The following is a 20333-nucleotide window of genomic DNA, read 5'->3' on the forward strand; positions in this document are numbered from 1 at the left end:
TGAAGCTATTCCGTTTAAAAAATCTTTAAATTATGTCTTTATGGGAATGCACTCACCTGTGATACTGCACAGCAGTCGGAGTGTGGGCGTATCTCCTCCAAAGCCGTTGAGTACAGGGTCGGTGGAACTCTTGGGGATAGGGATCGTCATGGTAATAGGTTTATGAAACTTCCTCCTACGGGGCTCCAGGGTGACTATAGGACTGAATGTAGCTTTGTTTCCTAAGATTTTTCTCACCACGTCCATGTTCACAGGCTGAGCCTAATCAAGAAAGAAGCAGGTGTAACGGGAATTACGTGATTAATAGCGGAAATACTCCGGAATATGTCTTAATTAGTAATAATGTTTATCAAAGGAACAAATAGGGTTTTAATTTCAGATGTCTTAATGAGTCATAATGAGTTGAATAACCGACAAACTTAGATCTTTCCAAAGAAGTATGTAAATATTATGCGCCCATAGTATTACACAATCTCTATGGGTACCTGCAAGCCAACTCGAATGCGTTTTGTAAGCGCTCCTTCCGGGAAGACAGCCTGGACTTGCGGTACCACTGTACTGCTCAGGATCCCGCCCTCTGGACCAATTAAATTACTATCCTGTTTGATCCGTGACACCACTGCAAAGTATTGTGGGAAGTCCCGGGTAATTATGCGACAAATGCGTTTTCTCTCCAGCTCCTCTGGAGGGTCCAGCTCTGAGGAAAACAGGATATTGGAGTGAGATGTCTGTGAAAGATGTGGTTAGGAACTAGTTGAGGAACTAATGCACTACATTCTACCCCTGCACATTATCACACTTTTTAAAAATATCCATTTCAGATTACAACAATATTCATCTCCAGATGAGTAAGATCTATCTATACTGGATTGCTGGCATGAGATTTTCACCCTCGTCCATGCCATTGAGGATCTGATTGAGCTCCTCCTCCGTGTATTCACAGTGATGCTCTTTCCAGCTTTCTCCCGTCTCACTGCGCAGAATCACCAGCTCTCTCTCCTTTCCCCTCAGAGCAGCAAAGTGAGGGATCTCCACAATCACTGGTCTGAAAGTCCACACAAATAAAGGGGTTTTAGAGAAAAAGAATCACATTAATGTACAAGAGCTGAGGTCCCTGGTTTTGGAAGAAATAACAGATCTCCAATATTGAGGATAGACACCAGAAATGTCACACAGGACCTACAAAAGTTGGGACTAGCTGCAAAATTAAACTAAACAGCCCAAGCCAGAAAAGCACAACCTTGCTCCTGAAGATCTACTCACTCTACAGAGCGTCAACTCTAATTTAATAGAGTAAATAACACGGTTGATCCACCCAATCAATCAGGTCAGCAAAATGTGAATTGTAGTGGAAAATGGGTTCTCTTAGGTTTGGAATTAAGCTTTGTATAAGGGGAAGATCTTCAGGAGTATGGGCAGGTAGGCCAGATGTACAGTAATCTCCACAATTATTGTCACCCTTTATAAAGATCTACAATAACAAAAAACTTTCCAACAACTTTCCAGAAATAGAATGAGGTAAAATTAATTAAATACTGAATAAATATACATAAATCTAAATTTCTCCAGATCCTTTGCAGATTTGGTCCTCAATAGTTGGACGCGACTGCCCCGACAAAAGCAGTAAATTTTGGTTTTCCAGTCTATTATCAACATTTTTGGAACTAAGACAGATCATACCACCACCACTCATACACTTCAATGTGGGGATCAGGCTCTTCTCCACATGACATTTAATTCTCGTACATCACCCTCACCTCTGTCCCATCTGACCATTGAGCCCAGTTATTTCCCAGCAATCTTTACTAAATAACAGGAACTTGTGTTTTCATGACAGTGGAGGCTTTCTTCTAATGCTTTTTGTCTTGAAGGTGATGCTATGGAGGTGTCTAGGTAGTTTAGGACACTTAGTTACAAACTGTAATTCTAAGGGAAAGTCAAATTTTTCAAATCAAATCAATTCATTCACTACTGCATGGTTATCTCTAAAATTGGCTTGACACTGGATATAGCCATTTTCATAGGTGACACGTTTTTATATAGTCAAGACCTGATTTACATCAAGACAACAGGTTTTTTTCTACCATTCCATTTGTGTATTTTCTTATGTTCCTCATGTCAGTTTTTTTACATAGCATTCTCTGCACATCTTTATAAAGGGTAGCAGTAATTGTGGAAAGCACAGTTTGATATAAACATGACTGGTCCATCATGACTTGTCCAAACATGTCAAAACTACATAAAAAGAGTCTTTTGTAAGTCTAAGATTAGAATTTTTGGACCAAGACATTATTCAACTGGACATGGACTATCTGTCTTGATTCTGGACATTCTGAAGTTAGCAGTAATCAACATCATTTTTCATTTTAATGTATAAGCCTGAAACTGAAAATGAGAGCACTGGGCAGTGTTTAACTTCAGATGTCTTGGTTTTCACTTCGCAACACTCAGAATCCGCAGTCCAGGTATGCAATAGGTGTAGAAGCCCTAGAATAAACAGCGATGCAGAATGACAGCAGGCCTAAATCAATTATCTGATCAAACAACTCAACAGGGCGGTTGAAAAGCTTGCCATGCACAAATCTGAACAGTTTTGAAACAAGTTTGGAGACAACTCATGGTGCAAGGCCTGAATATGAAACACAAGAACACTGAAAGAACCAAAGTGTACACTATAGCACAACACACTAACACAGACTACTATCAACACACACACACACTGAAAAATGAACAAGTGAGGAAAGATAAAAGGATAAAAAAAACAGAAGGGCAAAAGGAGAAGAAGGGGTATGGGACCAGCATCCATGGATTGTTTCATATGCGTCACTCCTACCCCAGGAATTTGGTCCCTGGTGGCCCCAGCTGAAGAATGCGGCTAACCAAACTCTCGCCCTCATTCAGAGGGGGCGGGGCAGTGGGAAGATGGAGTTTACTGCCATCCAATAGAAGCAGTGGAAAAAGAAAGCACAGACGACAAACAGTTTGGGGGTGGAGTTCTCATCTTCATTACCCTGTGTTTTGTGGAATAGGCTCTTTGACCAAAACTAACCCACATACTTGGATTTTAAAGGAATGCGTTAAACTGTTGTGTGTGTTTTGAAAACAGCTGCTTCCTTTTACCTAGAGAAGTACACACTCCAGTGTCTTTCGACCTCACCCAATCAGCTTATTACCACAGACAATATAGAAAAAAACTGCCCATTGGCTTCTATTGTGTTGTTCTGAGTGTAAATCAATACCTTTAGCCATACAATCTTAACCTATGAAGCACGTTTTATACATGTAGCTGCTTAAAGTGCTTTACAATGGACATAATCAATACATACAAGACAATAAAAACATGGGGTGGAATTGACGTTCCTTAGAGGGAGGTCAAAACTGTTTTTTTTTTCATTATTGTCTGTGGTAAATTACCAGAATTTAAATGGTATTTCTTAAAATTAAAATATCAGATGTGAATGAATATGACAACAACCAACATCTTATTAACATTAGGTCAACTCTAATAACACTAAACATATCAAATCAATCATGGAGCGTTCTCGTAAGTGGGGAGTTTTGCTTTGCATGGTTAGAAAGGAAGCTCAGAAATATCCTTAATGCAAGCTGGGCAGCAAAAACAAAGTCTTGAGTGTTACTGCAAACGTGTTTAGTTAAGCGCAGATAAGCAAGAAAAGCTTTATCTTTTTCCAAAGGGGCAAAAGAAGAGGTGAGTACTGAGATTTTAGGCAAAACAGCAAAGGCACTGCCATGGACAGCATAACATCCCTAATCACTGGTATAAAAAATTTAGATTTTAGAACATTTAAAAATTATATAATATGTTTGATCAAAGTCATAAAAATATCCACTATTTATTTCTTTATTTATTGAGTTTTCAGGTGCAGTATTCCAATTTCGGCAAAATCAGAAGAACTTACCCAAGGAACTGTGCCCCAGAGGGTCCAACCTCAATAAGCCTACTAGCCAAGCCCTCTCCTTCCACCATAGGGGGCATTGTAGCCAGGCGATGGCGTTTGACCAGTCGACAGGTCACCCGTGTTGGGGCGCTGCACTTTCTGGGTGGGATGATGATCCTCAGGCCGTTGTGACGGCACCCTCGCATGGCACCTCCGCGGGCGTCCACCATAAAGCTGACGAGAAAGCTGCAAAGAAGGGGGAAATGCTGTGTTGGTACTAGGAGAAGAGGATCACAAGACTGTTGGAGTTCTGTTGGGGTTAATGAGTATAAATACATCATCACTGTCATAACAAAACACTGTGGAGCTTTAATGTGTTCAATTTATTGTCATTTTGGAACATATTTATTTGTACAATTACCATGTAAATTTCACTCAGCTGGCTTTTTTAACTGGTAAACATTAAAAACTGGAAAATATGGTTACAATGTTTTGATATAACAGTGACAAAATGAATGTATTATAACTGAAGGTTCCTAAATCCTTGTCAACTTTTAAACTGTAATTGCTCATTTCATATTTATTTGCATTGTTTTTTTCACATGCACACACAACATACACTCACACTTACACACTCACACACACAGCAGCTGCAGACAGTGTGAATAGCTGGAAGTTTAATGCGGTAGGGTACAACCAGACTCATGACACACACCCAGATATGCTTTGATGTGGAGATGTTACAGTGAAACAGCACACACAACAGTGGAAACATTCTCCAGCATGCTTGAGGGGTCTTGTAATAGAACACTGTCAGGATTACCAAGTGCACTGAATGTAAAAATGTACAAAATTTACAGAGAGGACAACAGACAGAGCAGGGTGTAGAAGCATAATGACACCATGGTATGTAAATATCCCAGATAATGAATGGCCTGCAAAGCATTCAACACCCACCGAATGTTGTGTAATGCTTTTATTTCCCACAATAAAACCCAAATCCACATGACTCATGCCATGGATTTTTGCTTGAACTGCATTAGCTGTACATTATGCTACTGTATGTGGATCATATCGCACCTACTGACCTAGAGTCTGGTAAGTCTTGTCATGGATTTCCAAAGAAAACCAATTTGTGCTTGAAATATTTTTTTTATTTTATTTTAATTTTAAAATTCAATACATTTGGTTAGAAAATGAACCTGTTTTGTGAATTTATTAATATACATCTAAAGCAGGGACTATTTTGGCCCTGTATGACTGATCCAATCCGATCTTGTGTTTGTATAAATAATACAGCCACACAGTTTAGATAAGCTGCTGATTAATAATGTATAATAATAATTTTAAAAAGTATTTTCTTTACTTCAGTATTAATTTTTAATAAAAAATGTTCTATAATGAGAGATTCTGGACAGATTTTTTTAGTTTAGTAGAGACTTTTTTATAGTATGTTTAATATCTTATAATCCACTCACCTCGCTGACCAATCATAAACAACTGGTGTGTTGTTTATGATTAAACACCAGATGTTGTTTATGTTTATGATGAACAATAACTAGTTTATAGTCTGAGAATGTGCTGTGATTTGGAGTGTAGCACACACTCCACTTGGTACTGAATGTACTCTTCAGTGCTGGTTTAAATACAAAGAAAGGTGTGCGGTTCTCCTGCTGGCAAAACGTTTCAGCGTTTCAGTGATAGTTTCATAAAGTTTTCAAGTTCGTTCTGAATACCATGGTTAAAACAAAGACTTGCAACTGGATTGGGATGAAAATAGCCAGTACCTAATCCATTCAAATATGTCTAGATCGCCCCCAATCCACTAGTTCAGAACTAATCTGTGTATTTGTATTCTTAGTTTTTGTTGTTCATTTATACCCAGCTAATATTTCAGCTTAACTGAGTCATTTCTCATTTTGAAGTAGCTGATTTCTTGTGAGCTCGTCTAAAGAACAAAACATGATTCTTAAGTTCCACGTCCAGCTCACCTGATTTAACATCATTAGGCACTGATTTACCAAACCAGGTGTTGGATGATAACTATAAATAATACTAGACTCCCATGAGGAGAGCTTTGGAGATGAACACAGTGATGTAAAATCAGGCCTTTCTGCATGAATGTTATTTGTATTTGTTTTAAAATATTTTTTTTTTCTGAGTAAATAAACACTTTAAATAATTTCCGCAGAACTTCATATACAGCTCTGGAAAATCCAGGCATTTCATCAAACAAAGCTGAGTTTGCAGACTATGAATGACATAAAGTCACCCAACAGCAATGTAAAAGACTAGTGGAGAGTCTGCCAGGACATGAAAGCTATGATTGGCAGTCGAGGTTATTTCACCATAGTGATTTCTGAATGCTCTCAAAGTTCAAATATTAGTGCTGTGTTGTTTATATTTAAATAGTAACTTCTTTGCATGATAATTATAATAATAATTTCTATTATAATAATTTCAGTTGTTTTTGGGCAGCTGCCATTTCTTCAAATAAATGCTGTAAATAGAAATACTTTTATTTGGAATTTAGGGGAAATGGTTTATGAAATACAACACATATATTAATTCCCCTAAACACATTGCCTATAAATGGTAAAACCAGAGAAACTGATAATGTAGAGTGGAGCTGTATATTCAGTGAACAAATGATGCTAATGTTCATAGGACATAGCACAGTGTGACCTAGCGTGTATACTGAAGTGATACGAAACAGGATACTTGTTGAACTGCAGCAAAACACAGTTAGTTAAGGGTCAGATTACACAAGAGACAGTGCTGAACGTCCTGAATGGCGATCAACAAGGGGTATCAAATAAGAAAAAAAAAAAAAAAAAACAGGCAACGGCTTTGTTAGTGGGTTTCGGGTGCAAGACGCATGTTGGTGAAATGACAAATATGTTGAAAGTCACACACGGTGGCTTTAACCTGCAATGCTTTTAGGCAGCTCAGTAAAAGACATGAGGTTTGCTGTAAACAGGTTTAGGTCTATCTTCTCAATTTATGTTTGAGAGGGCCAAGAGGCAGAGCGGGCATTGCAGGTATGTCTCCCTTTAATGGAGTGCACACTGAAAAAGGAAGAGGGGGTCAAACGTCAAAGTACAGCCAGTCACCTGCTGGTGTCATGGTCATGGCACGGAGATGAACGGCTGGAGAGAGAACAAAATACCCATCAGAGAGCGAGAGACAGAGGGAAAGAAAGGAAAGAAAGGGGAGAGAACAGCAAGAAGAGAGAGAGAGAGAGAGAGAGAGAGAGAGAGAGAGAGAGAGAGCAAGAGTCCAAGGACGAGAAACAAATCAGACACACTGAGATATTGAGAAAATTCAAGAAAAATCTTCATGAAAGGCACGCTAACTTTAAGATATAACAAATGTCCAAAGGAATATAAGACATGATGGTGAGCAATGTATTATTTATACTGCCTGACCACACCTAGAGTACAGTGAATTACACTCCAAAGTCTTGTCCCAGGCTGTAAACAGTGTAGCCTAATGTAAATTATCCTAACTCAACTAAAATGAACCTTTTAGTTCATTTTTTTGCTCTTATCTAGCTCTTCAAATCAATTCAGTTTAATTTTTAAAAAAATATTAAATGTTCAATTTATTTGAAAAATGTTGAGAAATGTTTGACTGCCTCATATTTGAAACATGTTATTACAAATCAACTAAAAGTCAAATGTTTTCAAGAAAAGTTTGGAGTTGATTTCAAGTATCGAAATGTTTATTGAATTATTCACCGGGCAACCAACGTGCTCGGAGGACAGCGTTGTGCACTCAGCAGATGCCAGTGCTAGCCTGCGTCGCACTGGAGTTATGTTGGGAGAACTGCAATTATAAATGCGTGGGGCTAAACTGTTGTTGACTAAATAAGCAAAAAAAAAGATATGTAAATGAGTTTAGAGAAACAGTGATATCAAAACAGTCGTTTTACAGCTTATTAATGAATGTATGTACTGAGAACTGGACAGTATGTTCTCAAACCTAAACAGTGTTTATGGGCTCTTTTCAGATTCCCATATTTTAAACAACTGAGGAAAATTCAGATTTTTCATGATATGGACTTTTTTAAATTAGCTGAATTTGAGATTTTCAGCAACTTAACCTCTTTACGCAGCAAGACTTATTACACACTAAGGTGTATTACTCAGTAACTATGGGGACTTCTGTACAAACTAGTGGGTCTATTCATTGGTAACAGAAGTTTGTAATAATTGTAATAATTTGTAATAATTGGCCCACCATAGGCTGTTTAAGGGGTTAACCGTGCATACTTTTTGCCCTTGGGAGAAAAATCACATGAGGGTGCCATGATACTGCAGTGAAAGCCTCAAGCAATCTCTATAGAAACACTGTTTATTAAAATATTAAAATATGAAAATATTGAACCGTAATGCTGTAAAAGAGGTTTTACCATTGTTCTTCACACATGGCTTTACTTCTGTTGCTTTGTTACAGGCTAGATTCACTGACCACATTCACCTAAATAACAACCTTTTTTGTAAACTAGCTACCAGCAATTGCCATTAAACTACTAAACTAACGCCATACAGGAAACTCAACATTTACGTAAAACTTGCTGTACTATTTATAGTAGGGGACATTATTGATACATATAGTGTATAAACAGAACCAAAATCTATGAGCAGTCATTCAACACAAGGACAACAGGCCCACTGCCAGAATAAATGAGATTACAAGGCTGTCTATTACAGTCAGCAGGGATGCCAGACAGGGATATAAATACACTAAATCCTGTTTTGTGGAACTCTTTGTTTAGTCTGGCCAAAACTACGTCACGAGTGCTGATCTGTCTAGAAATACCAGAAAATGATCTAATTTTCAGCTGACAAAGAGTGTAAGACTGTGGGTGAGAGTAAGTTTCCATACCCAGAGTGAACAGGACTGGAAGAAAGTGCTATATTGTCCAGGTTTTCTGTTCCCCAGCTCAGTCTGTACGAGTCCTTTTCATTAGCAAGGGATGACACCTACAAACAGACAGGAAACAGCCACAGTTAACGCTCCACAAGATTTTACTCCAAAAATATCCTTTTTATCACAGTCCTTCAGATCTGTGACCTAATTTCATCCTGCACATTTTAATACACACTCACTGATTACTTGCTTAATTTAACATATTAGGGGGGAAATAACACAAAGAGTGGCATGTAGAATGTTATGGCACATTCTATATGATATGGTACCTAAATAGGATTTGCTGTTTGTTTATTTTCACTTAGAGAATCAATGAAACATCCAATTTAGGGTTTTAGGTGACCCTCTGTAGACTCTACCTGGTAGTTACGGATTGAGTCGTCCCCCATCCCGTCATGCTTTGGAGAGTAATAGCCATGATGAGTGGGTGTGTAGGACCGGTCCGTACTGCAATAAAACACAGGACAACTATTGAGCCAGCAAGCTCTGATTATACAGTGGCATGTAAAAAGTTCGGGCACTCCAACAGAGTTAAGCGTTTTCCCAGATAGCTGATTACCAAGGCCTCAGACCTTAATTAGCTGGGTGGTGCCAGTTGAAATTGCAAAGATTTATAAATACTCTGATTCCTCAAACCTTGTCCCAATAATCAGCAACCATGGAACCCTCTAAGAATCTGTCTACTCTAAAAATGAAATAGTTAATACCCACAAATCAAGAAAAGCTTTGAATAAAGGAGCAAAGTGTTTTCAAGTAGCCATATCTTAAGTTTATGATGTAATTAAAACAATGGCAGTTAAAAAGAACATTAGAGGGCAAGCTGAGATCTGGAAGACCTAGACAATCTTTCAAGAGTTTGTAGCAGGTTTGTAGGATTGCCAGAAATGCAAATCAAAACCCCCATTTGACTCCAAAAGACCTGCGTGTTGTCTTTAAATGTACGCATTTTGGATATTATTCACATTAACAGAAACTTTGATTCAGGATGACCAAATGTTGTATGTGTTGTAGTGTTAATCTATCCAGGACCTCCAGTGAAGGCAACCATGTATTGCACTCATACCTATGCAAGTGGCTGTGTGAGCATTGGAAGAAACAAAGAAATGAAGGATTAGTGTCAGTATTAGCTATTATAAGTTAAACTGCAGTGCTAAATGATTCTGGGATACTTTCAAAATGACTCAAACCTGTTAGTAAAGAATTAGTACTGTAAATTTACAGTAAAGACAAAAAGAACACTTTTATCTCTGGGCTAAAGGAATGTGTCAAAAATATAATGCTGTTTCCTGAATATTTAAAAGGCTCCACAACAAAGAGTCAAAATGTTTACTTCTTAAATTTTTTCTGTGTAATGTGAGTTACAGATAGTGGGCAGAAATATGTTCTTTCATTTGCTCTTATTTATTGTTTTAAAAAGGTCAGCTACTTAACTGCAAAACCTTGTAGATTAGATGTTGGTCTTCAGGAACTCATGTTAATGTTAATAAGACTTACGTTAATAAATGTATATAATGCAGGCAATGATGCACTTTTCTGTAATGTTGGGCTCAGTGTATTCTGAAGTTGTTTTGGTTTTGGTCTAGCATTTAGTTGCTAGCGATTTAAGATAATGGAAACAAATGCTGAAGCTCACATTTAAAGTTCCATAGAATGCATTTATGGTTCATAAAATTTTATAAACATCAAGTTGTTATTTGATGTATAAATAAGTAAGCATGTGACTTTGGTTGGGGTGAAAAATACTCAGATGCTGTTTTACAACCCTGTTTACAACCCTGTTATTTTGCCTCAGAAAAAAGAAACACAAATTTTGCTTGAAAATAAATAATAATGAGATGATTTTATCAGCTAGCTTATGGCAGTCTGGTGGTGATGTGCTGCTCTCTAGTGTTAACACCACAATGTTTTCCCAAAATAGTTGTTACATTCTAACGTATTGCAGCTTTAGTTGTTGAAAGGCTTTTACTAGTGGGCTTGATTCTTTTGGGGTGTAAATGTAAGAGGTCAAGACTGTTGGGGTTTTTTGTCAACCAAAAAAAAAATATTTTGAAGGTTCACAGTATGTCTATTCCATTTATCAAACTCTCACCTCATCAAGCTAAATAAAGATAGGACACTTTATATGCTTTTTGAACTGCTTTTTCTTCAATCAATGTACTAATTTGTTGGGTAAGACTACATTTAAAGGCCACCATTCAGTACATAGTGCCTCTGCTTTTTTAGTACAATGCAATTACTTGGAAACAATGCTTCTTAACAGTGTTACAAATGGAAGATTATTTTTATTAACTTTATTATTATGTCACTACATTGGCATTTACACAACACCTTTTCTCAACTTGCAAACACTGGTACCTGTCTGATCGTCCACCTTCCAGACTGAAACGCAAGTAATTCATGCCGTCCAGGTACTGGCCAGGCAACGAGTCATCTCCCAGCTCCCTCAGGTCCTCGGCTCTTAGATACTCTCCTCCATCTCCTGTCATTGTGTCATCACCTACAACACATGTGCAGCAAGATATTACCTGAACATCCTCACACATCACAGATTACAGCTTCGTGCGTTCTCCTAAAACAACATACACACTGAAGTGTTCTCTCTCTCACACACACACACACGCACACAGACACACAGAAATGGAAGTTGTATGCTTAAAGGTTTAGAACATTAAGACACTGGTTTTCTGCCAGGTAGGTACTTGCATGCAAATGTGCCTTCACACAGCGAACACACACACAGCACACACACAGCAACATACTGAACTGGAAGCGCACACTTTCTCTTTTTTGTGCCATTAAAGAAAGCCTGCATGTATCAGCAAAGCTTCTATGACCACAGCGCTCTACATAGCTTATGACCTCGGCAGCTGAGTGCTGAGAGAATTCGTGAAAATACATAAAAAAGCACCACTGCTGCTGCTGCCATGTGTGACCAGCAAGGGTAGACTTCTGGGACTGGCAAAAAGCAAGGAATACTGACAGTAAATATGAGACGTACTGTAGCCTGATAGTGGACTTCTGCTGTCAATAGCATACTGGCTGCCTAGAGAGTAGAACAATAATGTGTATTTATGACAAAAAAAGAAAGGCTATTCTGTACTATAGGGCACCTGCTGAACAGATCAGTGTCAACAACAGCAGGTTACACTTAGTCTTTAACTGACTTTGAACTAAAGATCCAATCTGTAAGGGGCTACTGTGGCAGCAGGTTTTTATTCTTAATAAACATTTACTTTCTACCTCATATTACTAATCAACTGTTTGAAGACTGAGACCAACTCAATCAACTCAAACAAGTGGAATCTGGTGGGATCTGATTCGGTGGCAAGGAAAGCCTGTAAGCCTGTAGCCACAGTAACCTTCTGAGTATTAGGTTTGAAGTGACCCCTGAATTACAGAGACAACCATTCAACTAAAATCTTGGTTTTGGGCAACTATTAAAAGAGAAAACTGGATGACTGTTTGGACATGAAGAAACCCATTAGACTTTAGCACCTTCCCTCTGCTCATACTGGTTTCCCTGAGCTGCTCTGTGAGTTTTGTGCATGTGTATTTAACACCGGGATCAAATTCTTTTTCATTTGCTAGTTTTTTTTACCAATGAAATACAAATACAGAGCTAATAATCATACTACCATCAAGTGGTATTTTAGAATTGCTGCAGAGCTTTACATTTTCCATTTAGAAAACTGGAAGGTTAACAAAGAACAAATTTGTTGTGAGTTAAAACACCCGGTTTGTTAAGAAGTTTACATACATTGGACATGGATGTCATGGAAATTGTGGGCTTTCAAAATTTTTTTAGAAATCAAACCAAGGTCACACGTATACATAATTACACAAAACCCCACTTGGGTTAATAATTTAGTGGTTTAGCTGTTTTTTACTTGTCAAAGTGAAGGCCTCTTAACGTCCTGTAAGTGATCATGATTGGATATTAAAGTAAAATGAGAAAGTCCAATGAACTCAACAAGTCAGGGATGTCACATGGAGCCATTTCTAAACAAATACAGGTTCCAAAATCACTGAAGGAAATTGGTTTGAATGGTTTTAACAAGCCAAGAACTACTAAGACACAGGCCTGCCAAGGAGCACCAGCAGATGCCACCAGTGTGACTGTCTACAGTCAAGTGAGTTTTATATTGCTATGGAATGAGACTGAAAGCCCAGTATTTAAACCCTTTGACCAGCACTGTGCATCAAACACCTTAAAGTCATAGTTGTGATTTCAAGATCCATGCATTTTGTGCTTAGTATACCACAGCAGAGTGCTCAGTTAAATAATCAACCCCAATCATCCAGTTACTTAATTCACACGTTAATGCTTGTGGTGAATCTGCACAGCAATTTAGAGCAGCGACCAAGCATCAGAACACTAGTGCTGAGTACCTTCATCAAGGGAGTCATCAGACATAGCGCCATCGGTCTGCTTGAGCACTACATGACATTGCATATTGCATATAACATGAATTATAATCTAATAAGGCATTATTTACATTGTCTTTCATTTGTAGAATAGTGAAAAATGGGCTGAGCTGTAGACCGTAATTTTGTTAAAAGGTAAAACTCACCTTCCTCATCAGACACATCAAGCACTTCAGTCATGGTCTCTGGCACATTCAGCTTGTGTTTCTCTGTCACTGTCTGTATACAAGCAAAATCATTCCATTATTATTAATAGGCTATTAGGGTGTAAAAGGCATTGATGCATAATCATGCACTGATCATGCACAAAACAGTGATTCAACTGCACTGATTTTGAAATGATCAACAATATTTGTTGACGAAAAAAATATCAATCCTATTTTTATGTTCAGTGTATTTCAGAATTCACTCTGATCTCTAAGCGTGGTGAAATGTGGGAGATTAGGATGCAAAACTTTCCCATAAAATCATAATTAAAACTTGACTAAACATTATTTGACAGTAAATTCAAAGTTCCCACTTTTACTCTGTGATTTTGCTTAAAGCAATAGTATTTAGCACTCTTAGCTTATAATAACAGTTTAGAGAGATTTAGATGCTTCACTGACTTACAATAGGGCAAATATTTAGAATTATGAAAGAATTATGCAATGCTGCCTAACTCAAACTCCTGTAATATTACTCATACTGACCATGTCAGTCCACATTCTTCTTTCAATTTAGATGATGGTTCTGTATCTCTCAGCTTGTCCAGAAATACATGTGTAAAGTGCATCCTTTAGTGGGGCTCAAAGCATGAATTACATTTCCCAACTGCATGGGGTGCCAAGAGTCCCCCCCCCAAAAAATAAATAAATAAATAAATAAATAAAAAATAAAAAAAATAACACAAAAATTATTTCTGAGTTTTCAAGCACTTATTAGGGCCGCAAGTGTGTGAATGTATACTGCATATTTATGGAAAAGGTAGTTAATGTGGGATATTATGTTCTTTCCTGATGTTTCACATACAACATGTAAAATGTATCAAAGTATGGTATATTCAATATGGTATTTAGGAAAGAATTAAGTGTGTGTTTAGCATGGTCTGGAGCCCTTTGCTATTGGTCTTTACATTTGGGGGCTTGTCCAGGATTTGAACCCTCTTGCCCTCTCTCAATCTCTTGCACCCTTGGCAAGAATCATACCCCTAGATAAAGGATAAACAGAGGTGCACAACAGAGGTGCTCCTCATCTTTGGTGACCAGGAGGAATACTTTGTGCAGATCAACCCAGCACTCTACACTTTTAATCTGTAGTTTGTTAATTCATAGTGGTTCATACAGATATATGGTGTATGGCTGTTTTTTGTTCTGGCAGAAGGTCTGTGGCTAGAGCCTAGTGAACATGCAGCAAAACCAAACAACTTGTTTATGTTCAGACTAACTGCTTTAAACATGTCATCTACTAGACATTTTGTGGTCTCATCGCACTTAAAGATACTCAGTTGGAAGTCGCAGTTCCATTAAAAACAATGATCCAGCACCATTTTCAGCCTTTACACCCACACTTTAAACCCATGACACACACAGTATTTGAAAGAATAAGACTCACTGTTGTTGTGGTGATGATCTCCTCTGTGACCACCCTCAGCGTGTCGACCACTGAGATGTAACCAAGGCGACGAGCAATGGCGAGAGCTGTGTTTCCATTCTGCAATATAGTGTTAGAGACATGATGTCATCACTGGCTGCTAAGTGTGTGTGCGTGGTTATTTAACTGTACGTGTTTATGTGGTCATCTACTCACCACAGTGATGGCGTTGGGTTTCGCTCCATACTGGAGCAGAACATTGATGATGTGTGTGTTGCCTTGTTGAGCTGCTTGGTGAAGGGGTGTGTATCCATTCTGAAGAGGGGACACAACTAATTCACCTTCATAACACAACATAAACCACATCCATGCTTTTCTCTGATGTTCATGATTAACGTACCTTAGTTTTGGCATTGACACTCGCATTGCTCTTCAACAGGAAGTTAACCATCTTGGCATTTCCATAGTGACAGGCGACAATCAGTGGTGTATATCCCAGCTGGAAGAGAGGAGATTTATTATTGTTATCTCTGAATGATAGTTCACAACTAAAGGAAGCATATTCAATAAAATTTATGCTTGCTAATAAAGCCCAGTCATTCTAACAAATGTTTGACTGAGGATGTTCTTAATTCAGACAAAATACACTATATATATATATATATATATATATATATATACATATATATATATATATATATATGTATGTATATATATATGTGTGTGTGTATGTGTATAAGGGTATAACTCAATTACAAGGTTTATACTTCATATATATATATATATATATATATATATATATATATACACTTCATACATGAATAATATTATGGACGTTTTTTGTTAATAACAATTATTGGTAGAAGTACTGGCCATGACAAAGATCCACATGGATGCACAATGCTGTTTAATTTGCTGTACAGGAATAATCTCCTTACTTTAGTTTGCTGATCCATGTTTGCACCATTTTTAACTAAGATTTCAGCAACACCAACTTTGTCTTCCTGTGCAGCGAGATGAAGGGCAGTGAGTCCACTCTGCAATAATAAAAACAGGATCAATTAAAAGTGAGTTAGATTTACATGAACAGTAGCTAGTAGTAGTTGTAGTCATACTGCCTTTTATATATGGCATCTGTTAATTTTTGTTACAGAATGTGTCTTGAAGGGACAGATTTACACTGCTATAACATGTGGCTCAAATTCGTCTCAGATCACCTCCTGAAGTGGTTTGAGTGATGGGATCTGTATCTGGTGTACACTTGCATTTTTATGTGGCACAGCCTTATCCAGATGAAATCCTGATACTCAAGACGCATGAAGTGACCTGGTATAAATGAGGTCTCGGACTTTCTAGTACAGAGTTAATATTTTATTTCTGTAATCACCTCATATCTCCATTTTGCAGCATTTCTATTGGTCCAGTCATGCAATGTTGACACAATGTAAAGTAAAACTACCAGATTCAAATTATGTAAAAAGCGGCAACCAGTCAAAATACAGATATACGATTTTGCACGACAGCAGTGATTTTGTATGTTTAGGGTCTGGCTACCTTAGTGGATACGTTGACGTGAGCTCCTTTCTGCAGCAGCAGGGCAGCCATGTCACTGTGACCCTCCTGAGAGGCCAGGTGGAGAGGGGTCACACCCTGCTTGGTCAGGATGTTGGTTTCTGCACCGTATTGCAGGAGTGTGGTGGCTATATCCATCTGGTTCTTCTTTGCAGCTATGTGCAGAGGAGTGTATCCATTCTATAAATGGGGAAGATGGCAGGAAGTAAGGTTTTTAGGAAGTTTTTTAGGAAGTTGTGTTTATGGAAGCATCACTCAACGCATCGCTTTATGAAGTGCCGAAGAGTTCTATTTGAGAAAAAAAAAAGCACCGTCCAAGCCCACCACGCAGGTAGGCTCTCACCTTGGCCGTGGCATGGGGAGAAGCCCCTTTGTCCAAAAGCAGCAGCGCCACCTTCTGGTTATCATAATGCGCAGCAACATGGAGAGGCGTGAGTCCGTTCTGTAAGGATGAGGGTCAGTGCGAGATGGTTTAGAAGGAGCTGTTAATACTGTATAGTGTTGCAGAGGCAGTCAATAAACACATATCCACACAAAAACACACACACACACACATATATACAAACACACTAAACCAGTATAGAAGAAAGCTGTGTTATCAGGGATTGTTAACATGTTAATGTATAAGGGCAGAACATTATGGTTTAGATTAAAGTGCAAGCTGGAGAGGAATCATTATCCTTATTAAAGGAAAGAAACAGAAATAATTGTTTGCTTTATTATTTATGAAAAAGATCTTGTTATCATCAAATGAAACTATGCTTACCGGCGCTCTTGCAGTCAACATAGCCTCTATGTATTTCTTTTAAACAACATTCCAAGAAATTCTATGAATTAGGTTCTACAAACATGGGCTTTTATTGTCTTTCAACCACTTCACTTCACCTTACTGTGCTTGGAGGTGACTCTACATTATTTAAAGCCCCTGGGAACTCATTGAAATACATGGATTTTTCGAAGCTGGGTGTTAAATGAAGTGTTGAGCAAGATTTAAACAGAAGACACTAAGCAGAAATATGAAATATGATGATTTGATTGTGAATTGTAGTTGTGATTTTACAGATCTTTAGGGTTTAATGAGGTTCTGATATCAGTAACCGATTACTAGTACATATATACATACAAGCCACACATGCCCTGTGTCCCTCCCATCCCTCTCCGGTTCACTGTGGCATTTAGCAGAACCAGGAGGGTGGGGAATGTGTGGGCAGCCAGCCGTGGACCTCCCTGGCTACAGTGCTGCATTGGGACCTTCCGTCTGACCTGGCACCCTGTCACTAAAATCCACAGTGAAGCGGAGAGAAGATGGGCGCAGGACATAAGGGACGATGGTGCATGTGCACTGCTTGAGCTCAAGCTTTAGCTTTAGGTTTTGCTTTAGCTCGCCATGTTACTCAAACTCGAAGAGAAGGCAGAGCCATGTTAGCCTTGTGATTGGTCAGGGGTATGCTGATGTAAGCATGACCACTTTTAGGACCGTAGATTCCACATCGAGCGGAGAGCAATACATTATTAGACCTTGGGATCCCAGGGGCTTTAATTAAGTACATGAATGGTATACATGAAAGAGAAGTAAACAGATGATGACTTTACAGATCAGATCCTTACTAAGCTTTACACTTTACACTTTTTAAAAATAACTTTTTTCATGCTTACCTTCCCCGCTGAGTCTGGAGGGGCGCGTCTCTGCAGGAGGAGTTTTGCCACATCAAGGCTGCCGTATTTGGAGGCCACATGTAAGGGAGTGAATCCCTTCTGCAAAAGCAGAAAGGAAGGATATGATGAGTATCACATTGAGTTAAAATGGTCATTTTAATGTAGTACATCTGTTGCCGCACAACATACACTGTATGTATGTTTGTGGACCCCTCTTCCTTCGGATGGGTAGATGGCACTCTGTCCCCTCTTTACTCTAAAAGTAATGTTGGCCAGCAAAAGCCTCTGTTAGCTGGTGCAGTGACCCGGTGCTTTCCATCGAGCACGCTGACTGCCCGGCAATGTTGCGTTTGAAAAAATGCAGTGGCTGGATTCACATGTATCAGAGGAGTTAGTCCTTACCCTCCTAGTGTTGGGAGCATTTCTACTGCTAGGGGGAGCTACAGTGGGTGGGTTAGTTGGCAGAACCAAACTGGGAGAAAGGTGAACAATTTGATTATGAAGGTGTAATGATATAAATATTCTCAGGTTTAAAACAATTGTAATTCTGGGGTCAAGATACTACATGCTATTTTATGCAGTATGTCCTTCTTAATTATTACTGTAATAGCAATCAATAATCAATGATACTGATCGTGTGTCCTGTGCTCACTTCCATTCTCATAACCCATGGCCTACTGTCTCATTAGTCACAGTTCTCCATTGCTTTCGTGCTTTTTCTGTGTGTTATTTGGTTTTAAGCATAGAGGGATGGGTTCTTGGACTATGTTCAGACTGCCAACCGAAGTCTGATTTCTGGCAGATCTACATTGTATCCACATCAATGTTTGATAATCTGGACAGCCAAAAACCACATGAAATCCAATTTTTGCAAATTGGTTGCAAATCACATTTGCAGGTGGCTTGAAATGCAATTATTCAGATTTCTTTCAGATGGTTCTTAGCCTGGATGCTCTGGCTGCTCACATCAAATTTTGCATCACTCGCAATGCGACAGACAATTACGCTAAATCCAGAGCGACCTTCATCTCTCCTGCCAATGAAAGCAGTGCCTACGTTGTTACCACAGCAACCCATGCAGATAGGTTTGTGATGTCCAGACATGCAAATTCAATCTGATCACTTATATAAATAACAGTGTGGACAGTGTGGTCAATTATCTTACCGTATATGATTTAAAAAAACGATTTGCTCACTTCAAGGGAGTTTTGTCTTGCCATTGACTTACTCAGAAGAAACTCAAACCTGGATCTCTGTTAAGCTGCTTTGTGACAACATCCATATGGTCAATTATAAATGCTTTTTTTATTTTTAGTTAAGGTATAGATTTTATGACCTGTACTAGATGTGCTCCTCACTTTTGTACAGAGCTGCACAACTGTATTCACAAAAGCTGTGCAGATAGACAATAAAGTGCTGATGCAACATGAAGCAAGCTCAGGGCTTTACTATTCTATATGTGCAGTAAAACTGTGCAGAGCAGAACTTCAGGGAAGACGCAGCAGAGGGAGCTAGTGAGCCAGCTTTCGCTCTCTGAGACAGGCGTGTCTGCCCCTGAAGTCACATGATCATCATGTTTATCCACAGCCTAGACTAAAAGATCCTCTCAGTATTTGTTGCACACAATCACACAGGGGTCTTAAAAACAGTGCTCACGGACAGTGATGAAGAACAAGCCTGAGAGGTCAACACTTTCAGTTTCATTAGGACTGAAATCCAGGATAAAAGCACCAGATGAATCACGCTTCTTCATTTCACAATGATCTGTTCAATAATGAATCAGTGTATGTGGATCCTGACCTGAATTCCTGGCTGAATGAAATGGCTGAATTCAGAGAGAATGAATGGAAATGAGCTCAGTCCTGGATTTGATATTATTAAGAGTAGGTTACATTTAATAGAAATGAAAAGGATGTTTCAAATCTTGATTAATTGATGAGTCAGCGGTGGATAACTGGCAGTTTGCATGATGTTAATGCATATGTAAATTTCTCCTAGTAGTCTCTCTCTGTTGGACACACATACACTAAAACAGTAATATATAAATGGCAATAATTAAAGGGACACTCCCGCCTAAATGAGTGAATGAATGATGTACCTATTGCTACGTCTGCTGTAAACATGTCTAATCACTTCTTACAGCTGTGCCACAGTTGTCAGTAGAATGAGATTTTTTCAGTTTAAAAAACAGAAACCTCCAACTCCCCTTCTAATGAAATACTCTGAAGGTGGAAGGAGCTTTTGGTAAACTACAAGCACTTAAGTACTGATGGT

At 38.6% G+C, this 20333-nt stretch overlaps 1 protein-coding gene across 20 annotated transcripts in view; it reads right to left on the reverse strand.

Moving 5' to 3' along the window:
* ank2b (ankyrin 2b, neuronal) overlaps window positions 1-20333 on the reverse strand; it is a 207950-nt gene that overhangs the window by 33726 nt on the left and 153891 nt on the right. For 14 of the 20 annotated variants that reach the window (XM_072687958.1, XM_072687957.1, XM_072687967.1 and 11 more), the window contains 18 exons: window positions 18060-18158; window positions 16747-16845; window positions 16386-16583; window positions 15770-15868; window positions 15232-15330; window positions 15048-15146; window positions 14853-14951; window positions 13406-13478; window positions 11190-11331; window positions 9898-9909; window positions 9194-9281; window positions 8790-8887; window positions 7013-7048; window positions 3921-4145; window positions 2834-2932; window positions 891-1045; window positions 486-697; window positions 57-261 (listed from right to left, as the gene is read on the reverse strand). In XM_072687958.1, coding sequence (XP_072544059.1) covers window positions 57-261; window positions 486-697; window positions 891-1045; window positions 2834-2932; window positions 3921-4145; window positions 7013-7048; window positions 8790-8887; window positions 9194-9281; window positions 9898-9909; window positions 11190-11331; window positions 13406-13478; window positions 14853-14951; window positions 15048-15146; window positions 15232-15330; window positions 15770-15868; window positions 16386-16583; window positions 16747-16845; window positions 18060-18158 — 2137 coding nt within the window. The remainder of the gene's footprint in view (window positions 1-56; window positions 262-485; window positions 698-890; window positions 1046-2833; window positions 2933-3920; window positions 4146-7012; window positions 7049-8789; window positions 8888-9193; window positions 9282-9897; window positions 9910-11189; window positions 11332-13405; window positions 13479-14852; window positions 14952-15047; window positions 15147-15231; window positions 15331-15769; window positions 15869-16385; window positions 16584-16746; window positions 16846-18059; window positions 18159-20333) is intronic. The other 6 variants (XM_072687961.1, XM_072687970.1, XM_072687952.1 and 3 more) reach the window with 5 other exon arrangements.

Source organism: Salminus brasiliensis, chromosome 9 (assembly GCF_030463535.1).
Source record: "Salminus brasiliensis chromosome 9, fSalBra1.hap2, whole genome shotgun sequence".
Taxonomy (NCBI): domain Eukaryota; kingdom Metazoa; phylum Chordata; class Actinopteri; order Characiformes; family Bryconidae; genus Salminus; species Salminus brasiliensis.